We start from the raw sequence: 9,480 nt of genomic DNA, 5'->3' as shown, positions 1-9,480 counted from the left end.
TTGTCTCTCCTTGTGCTCTCATGGCTTCTTGTCTTATCTTAGCAACCCTTTTCCGTAGTTCCCAAAACAAAGGAGCTATTTATGTCTTTATCTTGGTTTCTGCCATAGAAAGAAAGCCGGTAATGGGCAAGCAGAATTGTTAAAACTTGGATGGGCAACCGTTGACTTATATACATCTCTGCTATTAATTTGTAGAGTCGCCTCGCCGGACTTTTAATTAATTCCGAGGATCAAAAGATGACCATCTACCTAAACTCGGGTAGAAGCCGGCAGCCGGCTTCCTGGTAATTGGACGAGTGCTGGAAAAGACCAAAATTTGGGACATGAAACGTCAAAAGTTTTGTCCTTCACTTCCAAGACACCTTTATCAATTGCTTTCCATATTACGTTTCACAAATTAAATAATAATCTTAAATAATTTCTTTTCATATATACAATATTAATAATAATCCATTACTCCATATTTTTATGATTTGAAGTACAGACGCGTAGTTATTAGTCAAATGGGTGGGACATTTGGCTTGGCTTCCTTATCGAGAATTTTGGCTGATGAGCTACGGTAACATGTGAAATTAATCCTCGGAATCATTCAGAATCTGAATTATTTATTTGCACCACCAGTCGTCGTGCGCTGTGCCTATCAAGATGTTATCATCCATGAGGTTGGAATAATATTCATAAGGATATGAACACTCCAATTATTATTTTAACTTTGTTCGTATGTTAACGTCGTTAAACCACAAAGACTAAGGTGTGAGGTTAGATTCATATTGTAATATTCGGGAAAAAGAAAAGGGAAAGAAAAACCATTTTCTTAAACAATTGGACAGGATTTTGTCAGTTTAGTGTATATATATAAATATTAGCCAGTATGAGGCAGAGTACTGGTTGGGCTAGTGCTGTGTTTAACTCTCAGTAAAACACTTCCCTGGTAGCTCCCCCGTTAAGGTAGCAAGTATAAAAGTGGATCATACTGTCCTGATTCCAGATCCCAGAATTTTCTCAGCATTCCATTCCATTCCATTCTTTCCCTTTTGGCCTTTCCAAATCCTTTGATCAGAAACAACAAAATGGGTTTCCAAGGCGGCGTTGCAGATGAAGAATCAGGCACCGAATTGTCCACAAAATCGAAATTCAGATACAACTCGCCACTCGTCCAAGTCTCCCTCATAGGCTTGGTATGTTTCTGCTGCCCCGGAATGTTCAACGCCCTTTCCGGGATGGGAGGAGGAGGGCAAGTCGATCCGACCGCTGCCAACAACGCCAACACTGCCCTTTACACCACTTTCGCTGTTTTTGGCATCCTGGGCGGGGGCATTTACAACGTCCTCGGACCCCATCTCACCCTTGCTGCTGGCTGCAGCACTTATGTCCTTTACGCCGGCTCTTTCCTCTACTACAACCATCATAAACACCAGGCTTTTGCAATTGCGGCAGGTGGCCTTCTTGGCGTTGGCGCTGGCTTTCTTTGGGCCGGTGAAGGCGCTATTATGACTTCTTATCCTCCACCGAATCGAAAGGGCACTTACATCTCCCTGTTTTGGAGCATTTTCAACATGGGTGGAGTTATTGGTGGCCTTATTCCTTTTATTCTGAATTACCACAGAAACGAGGCGGCTTCTGTAAATGATGCCACTTATATTGGCTTCATGTGCTTCATGTCGGCTGGAACTCTTCTTTCTTTTGCCATTTTGCCACCCAACAAAGTTGTTCGCGATGATGGTACACGTTGCACCAATGTTAAGTACTCCAGTGTCTCCACAGAGGCAGTCGAGATTCTCAAATTGTTTTTCAATTGGAAAATGCTCCTTATTGTCCCTGCTGCTTGGGCCAGCAATTTCTTTTACAGCTATCAGTTCAATAATGTCAATGGCCTTCTTTTTAATCTGAGAACCAGAGGGTTAAACAACGTGTTCTATTGGGGGGCCCAGATGTTGGGCTCTATTGGGATTGGTTACTTATTGGATTTTAGTTTCCAGAGTAGGAGGATGAGGGGTTTTGTTGGGATTGGTGTTGTCGCTTTGCTTGGCAGTGCAATCTGGGGTGGTGGCCTTGCCAATCAACTCCCCTACTCCCATGATCATCCACCTACGAGGTTGGATTTCAAGGAATCTGCTTTTGCCGGTCCCTTTGTTTTGTACTTCAGCTACGGATTGCTGGATGCCATGTTTCAAAGCATGGTTTATTGGATCATAGGAGCCTTGGCTGATGATTCACAGACCCTTAGCAGGTAATGCATTCTTCTTCTTGTTCTCTCTTCTTTAAAGATCATCATCTTCTTCTTTGTTTTGGTTTTTTTTGGGATCAATTGACCAATATTTATGTCTATAATAATGTTTCAGATATAGTGGATTTTATAAGGGAGTGCAAAGCGCAGGAGCAGCGGTTGCTTGGCAAGTTGATACGCACAAGGTTCCATTGCTTTCCCAGTTGATTGTAAATTGGTCGCTCACCACTGTGAGTTATCCACTGCTGGTGCTTCTAGTCATGCTAGCTGTAAAAGATGACAAGAAGACTGAAGAGGAAACTCCCAAGGAGGCCACTGTTCCATCTTCCAATAAAGATATCAACACTGCTAACTCCACTTAGCTGTTATTTATTCTACCGTCTTTCGTCCACATGCCTGCCAAAGTGGCATCTTTTTCTTTTCCAACTTTAGACAGCTGTTATGATGTGTATGTTACTACGCCATTATTCTCTCCATTAAAAGGAAATCACAGTTAAAAAGTTTTAGTGCAAAGCTTTCTTTACTCATAGAATTCTTTAATCTTGGTTTTGCTGCCCAGAATGCACTGTTCTTGCCCTTTCTTGATTACAATCTTTGAAGATAACCACTGGTTTCTATATTTTAGCCATGACTAACAGTATGCCTTTTCAGTTGATAAAAGATAGTATGTTGCTTTACCATGTATGGAATACCCTAAAGGCTATAGAAAAACCTTTGCTGCTGACAATACTATTAAAAGAAAAATTGAATCTTGGGAAAGGAGTAGACTATTTGTTGATTGCTACTTTACATTATGATGGTGGAAAAGAACTACTATAGCAGTTTTCTTGTCTGTGTAATTCTTTCTGAATGAGATAATGACAATGATTATTCTGTGAGACTAACCACCTTGACACCGGCAGAAGGTAGATAATGATGTGCTAATGGTATGTTGCATGTTTGCAGCTTCAAGTTTTCTGTGGCATTGCATCATCTGATATAGCTGTTGTTTCCATAGAAACAGTATAGCAAAACTTCTAAGTTTTCCCTGCAAAACAAAGTCACTAACTGATATCAGTTTTCTATGTTAGTTCCATTTTGTCATGATTTTTTTGCAGCGATATAGTCATCAGCTATTTACTCTGCAATCATGGAGTGCTTGGGTCTTTCTGCTCCAGAGGTAACACTTTGCGAAGTATATTTAGCGATTAAACTGCTTTGTTGACAGCCGATCATGTTTCTCGCTTTGTGAATTATGTTCTTGGTTTCAACAGAAATTTGTCTGAAACAGCACATTGATGCTGTGGCTTTGAAATGTGACTCCTGATCAGTTGGTTCTCTTTTAGCATTCTTTCTTAAGACTAAGTTCTACATGGTTAATTTTCAGCTTAAAAAGAATCTACATAGTTAGGTGTAGCTTCTGTCAGATTTCTTCTTTTGTATTACTGGTCTAGTGGTCTTTCTGCTTTGTTCTGTTTTGGAAGAAATAGTACTTGCTAATAACAAGTTTATAGTTTAGGGTTCAGCAGATATGGAAAGTGGGAGCTTTATGATCCTTGAAAAGCTGTTTTCCAATTGGCTTGTAGTGCACCGACACAGGTAGGCAGATTTTGGCAACAAAGTGAAAATGTGCGTGTTTTAACAGCAAATTTACACCCTAAGCTGCTGAATTGCATTTGTTCCATACAACTTGTCTATTTTTTGTATTGTCACTTATCTACTTCTATGAATTTTATATTTACTCCATCATGTTCTTGCTATATTCTTTTTGTGAATCTTGTAAAGTTCTTATATAAGCATCTGTCATGGTTCAACTTTTCAGAGAGTGATTATGGTGATGTATCCAACCAATGGGACAACTAAACATGGAATGTTATGCATCAAACTTAAAGAATGTTAATTGCATTTTAGGAACCTCTACTTGAACAAATAGGAGTATCTGTTTGTTGGTATCCTATTTCAACATGGTCTCTGTTATTTTACTTTTCGTTGCAGATATTAAATTGACGCAGGAGCAAGAGACAAAACTATTCTGAATTTTAGTTGCTCTTTTTGCTGTGGAGTTCTCACTTTTTACTTCAAAGTATTGGATTAATTATAGCCACATTAGTAAGTTGGAAGAGAACAGATCTCCTTGGTTGGAAATATGTAACCTTCTACAAGACTATTGAGTGCTAACTGTAAAACCTTTTCTAACCACTCAATCTCTTGAAGACTCTGGGTTTTAAAGTTGTTCTATGTTGTTGAATGGCTTGAAATAGTATTTGTGAAAGTTTCGGCTCCTTTGGTTTTCATCATCCGCTATTCCTTTAATGTCTCATGGTCCATTTTTTTTTGCCAAGAAGGCCCCAAACTTGATTTCTGCTTAAAACTTGAAAATAATGAGGTATTGTCTTATGTCTCAAGAGAAACTTAGTAGTCAATGGTGTTCACTCAGACTTCATGTATTAATGACCTCAGCTGAGCTTCTTTAATCCATATTTATTGTTCTTGAGCCATGTGGCAACTAAAGTTGAAAAGATATTTAAAAACATCTAGAATTAGATAACTTACTATCCCTAGCAAAGATAGCACATAAGAATTATGTTTGGAGTTCTGACCAGATCATTGCTTCTGCTTCTTATACCTAAGTGATTATTGTCCTTGCCTACTTTCAATTCATGATATCATATTTTTAGGTGTTGAAAGGTCTGTGATTGCTGGATGTTGAAAGGCTATTATAGGGATTTAGCAAGGTGATAGCTGATTGTTTGTTTGTTGAAAGAAATTGGATACGGTTAATCATATGATGAATGTCTTATATTGCATAGATAACACCAAAGAATGGTACATAGCCTGGCTGCATCATGCTCTTACCACAGTTGATTCTACAGATGATGGTGTTATAGGCATTTCCATGATGTATCTTAGTGGTTCCTTTAATCAGTTGGTGCCCTTGCCTCTATAAGTAACATCTGCTTCTTCCAATAGGAAATCATACTTGTCATGCAATTTGAAGTCTGCGCAATTTTGGAATGATTTTATCTACAGAAACTTTTCCAAATGTACTTCAACTCCTAGTTCTATTCTTCATTCTAAAGTCTCTCAGATGGCTGGTGCGTACGATTTAAGATTCTCTTGGATGTTTCAGTGAGTATCCACGTATAACGATTGAGGAGGCAAAGTACTCCTCTTTGGATTGGCTTAGGTTCTGTTGTTAGACATTGAGCCTGTAACATTCTAAAATGTAATGAAACTATTATTTCCAGATAATTATGCATTATTGTTAAAGGTGGGAAACATCAGATTCAGATCAGGTCATTTTTGGTTTGGATAAGAACAGGTTGGGTTGTTTTGAATTCATATCGCTTCGGACTCGGTCGTTTTGAGTTTAGGTTGGGTTCGAGTTCAGGTTTGAAACTAGTAGTTAATTTTCCATTTTTATTGTTAAATTTGGATTATTATGGCTTTGGTGTTACTCAGGTATTACTTTTATCTCAGCAGGTAAATTATGGTCCTATAATGGCTAAGGTATATTAAATGAAACTAAAATTACGAAATGGTACATTGGTTGCTGCTAGGGCGCTATGCTGTTTTTAAGTTTACATGTGTGCAAAACGCTGTAGAGTTCTGAGCTACATTTGCTTTTGCTTGGCAGTTCTTTTGCATATAACCATTTGCTAAAACTTCTGTTACAACAAGCATGCGTGACTGTCACTGGTGGAACGAGGAGGCTCATGCTTAGGCACTCATTAGCATATCGGGTGGTTTGTTGTTCTAATTACATTGCGTTTGAGGAGATGAATTCAAACCATGTAACTTTGTAGAGCTAACAAGTTTGTATGCATCCATTTGTTTAATTAGTATGTATCTGTACTTCAACACAATAGGTAAGCCATGCATGCATGCCAGGGATTATATAGTGAAACAAGAACCAAAACTACCAACTTAAGCACTGGATCAGTAAAAGAAGTAGTCTTCAAATTATCACCAATCACTTATGTTCCAAAAAAGGGTTTTATCACATATCATCTCCTTTAATATGAAGTCCAAAATCATTGATCAATGTACGCCAAATGGCAAACTCAAGACTCAGAATTTCTGATGCTTTGTTTTTTCCTCTCTGCTTGATATGTTGGACATTTATCTTTAATTTTTTAACTAGTGACTTGTATTTGGCTTATTAATATATAAAGTTCAACTATTTGATTCCTCTTTCAGCTGCATATGGGGTCAATACCAATTAGGCAGGGAAGGAATCCCATGGATTATAATGGCAGAGGTTGGTTTACTGCTTTAAACTTCATTCATATATCCATATCTTTCTGGAAAATTTGTCAAGGCCCTAACATAGAAAAAATTTTTACTGCGAAAGGTGCAGCTGGAAGCATCTTCAGTTAGACTTGGATCGTCTACTACTACTTTTGACATCATATTTAAATGGAGCTCAGCATTCTTAGAAATGTACCATTCTTGAGCCTTGTACCTCATAACTTTCTTCTACCCTTTCTTTCCAAAATTAGAAGCTACAACTTTTAAGATAGAATTTCTAATATTAACATCGGAAGTCTCCTTTGAAGATAAAGTATTGCATTCACACTCATCATGTTTCATGTACTTACTTATTGCAAATGCAAAGTTAGGTACAATCATCATGTTTCCAGAAGCTGTGAATGGCAGTTCCATTTGTTTTTCCTGTACGGACCAGTCATATATCTGTATAAAGTATTTATTTTAATGGTAACAACTATTACTCAAATTTAAATATCCATGTAAATCAAATTAAATGCAAGCAGTCACCTTAGATCTTTTGATCTATGGTAAGAAAATGCCTTTTTTTAAATCAAAGCATGGGTTTTCAAGGATCAAACAGTTGGCTTGGTCAAAAGGTAGTTGCATGTATTCTTATACTCAAAAGAGCCAGATTCAAAACAATTTTTTTCTTCCAATTTTGAAAAGAATTAGCTAGTTGATATATTCTGTCAAAAACCAACATAACATGGCTACTTCCCCTTATCCAAGACTGATCCATGGTTAAAGGTTGGATCCAATTTCATAAGTGAATTCTAATTTTTTTTTTTTTTCATTTGGAATTGACAGCTTCATTGGCACAAATCGTTTATTAATCGTGGCATCTATTAGACTTATGCAATTGGCAATTTGATGGGTCAGGTCGGGTTTGAATTGTGTGATTTTGGATCAAAAGAAATTTGGATCCTTTTAGATTTGAGTTATTCAAGTTTAGCACTCGAGTATTTAGAATTCCAATCATGTCGAGTCCAAGTTATTGATTTTTTCAAATTTGTACGAGTTATTTGAATTCTAATAATTTAGAATAGTTCGAATTCAAATTGTTTTTTTTCAAGTTGGCGTGTTTGGGTTGAATTTTGCTTGTCAAATCAATTCAGGTCAGATGAGTTTCTCGAGTTCGAATCAAGTATTTCAACTCTACATATGTTGCTATTCAGAAAAAGAAAAAAGAACCTCTACATATGTCCTCAAAAATCAATAATTTATTTATGTATTAGGTAAATTACTACTTTGATTATTATTTGTTAGCTTAAAAGTAGAAAATAATCTAAAAGGGGAATGCATTAGATTGTTTCCAAATCTTTTTCAAAATAAAAATTAAATAAATAAAAATGGGAAAACAATAATTTAAGAAATATATATAAGATTTAAGTACAAGTTAACTTGACAATAAATAAAAGAGAACCCTAGAGAAATATATAGAGAAAGGCAAGGCTTGCAATTCCTATTTCAAAAATATCATGAAAAATAAAACCATACATCGTCCACATTTAAAGTACATAATTATCCATATCCACATCCATCCATAATTATGTTATGAAATAAAAATATATGTTGAATTCAAGTTATTGATGTTATATGTTTATTAAAAGGGTAAATTACCCTTGTCTTTTAGGTTTTGACCACAATTTAGTGCGGATCCATTAGTATGAGAAATACATAGTCCGCCTCAAAAGTGTAAACGCTATTAACGGATAATGTGAAATGACTAAATGCCTATTGTGTAAGTATGCCGTAATTGCGTCTGTTGGAAGCAGAATTACTTCTCACTACCCATTATACACCACTTTGCATCTATTCATCCTTTCTAGCCAACAATCGATTAATGTTAGGGTTTTTTAAGGTTTTCAAATTAGTTAACCGATTAAAATTTTTGTCTGAAAGCCAAAATGCCTTCAATGAATTTGTTCATCGATTACCTTAAATTTGTTTGATTTTCTAAAACCCTTAAATTGGATTAAAGATTGAGAGTGAAAACTCGAGGTTTGTTCATTGATTAAGTATTGTTATGCATTGATTCTGGTGTTGTGCTTTTGTGGTAAGCATTTGTTTTTATTTTGAGTTGGATTTTGGGTGTATGGTTAAGGTTAGGGTCAAGGTTTTTTTGGGGGTTTCACCCTTTGTGAAAAATGGGTTCTATGGGTGGTATTTTGGTTAGAGTTTGAGTTTAGGTTGTAACCTAGAACCCAAACCCAAACCTTCACCTTAATCGATTCGAATTTGGGTTGTTTTTAATTCTGAAAGTTCTCGCAGGGCCCAGTTACCCTGTTAAATTTTATTAATTCAAAATAAAGGTACAAAAGGAGGGGGGCCTAAACCGTACCTTCAAAGTTACATGAAAACCATGATCGAAAATAAAAATTGCACCTAGTAAAGATAGTACTTCCCAAGCATAGTTATTTAGAATGCATATGGAAAGTAATATTACTTTAGTACAAGATTCTATGAAAACATTGAAACTGTAAATTAGGAGTACTACTTCTTTACCTTTATTTAAAGCAAACATACGGTAAATTTAATTTGTCTAATCTAAGAATTCATTTGAGCTCACCTTCGACTTGTGAAAATACATGCAGGTTTTGGTGTGTATACCCCTGATTGAAGAGATGATCTACTACCTGGTTTCCTTCTCTATGTATGTGTGAAATTTGGAAAGAAATACAACTCAAGCATTTTCGGATGGAGGCTAGCAAATATCGAGTCTGAGAGGAACCTTTATGTCCCTCATGTATAATTTGTACAACCACGTTTGCATCCATTTCAATCCAAACTCTAGATACATTGTACTCAATACATAAAAGCAAACCTCGATGTAATGCCATTAACTTTGCCTGTAATGAATTAAAAGGTCCAAAGTTTTCAGAAAAGCCAAAAATCATAGTACTTGTGTGGTCCCGAAGAAGTCCTCTACTAGTGGCATTTTGAAAGGCATCTTTGGAACTACCATCGACATTCAATTTAAACTCACCTATCAATGGACGATA

The 9,480-nt window shown here is 36.3% G+C and overlaps 1 protein-coding gene across 1 annotated transcript; it reads left to right on the top strand.

Moving 5' to 3' along the window:
• Positions 706 to 2,740, top strand: LOC18598599 (UNC93-like protein 1). Its single transcript, XM_007028176.2, has 2 exons — positions 706 to 2,230; positions 2,343 to 2,740. The coding sequence occupies exons 1-2, from the start codon at positions 1,071 to 1,073 to the stop codon at positions 2,587 to 2,589; spliced, it is 1,407 nt and encodes a 468-aa protein (XP_007028238.2). The 5' UTR covers positions 706 to 1,070; the 3' UTR covers positions 2,590 to 2,740.

Source organism: Theobroma cacao, chromosome 5 (assembly GCF_000208745.1).
Source record: "Theobroma cacao cultivar B97-61/B2 chromosome 5, Criollo_cocoa_genome_V2, whole genome shotgun sequence".
In the NCBI taxonomy this organism is placed as follows: domain Eukaryota; kingdom Viridiplantae; phylum Streptophyta; class Magnoliopsida; order Malvales; family Malvaceae; genus Theobroma; species Theobroma cacao.
Note: the sequence above shows the minus strand (reverse complement) of the source record. Positions and strands in the feature narration are given on the sequence as shown.

Coding starts and splice junctions, on each gene's coding strand:
- LOC18598599 (XM_007028176.2), top strand. CDS start 1,071: ATGGGTTTCCAAGGCGGCGTTGCAGATGAAGAATCAGGCACCGAATTG. Junction 2,231..2,342: donor GATTCACAGACCCTTAGCAG/GTAATGCATTCT, acceptor ATAATGTTTCAG/ATATAGTGGATTTTATAAGG.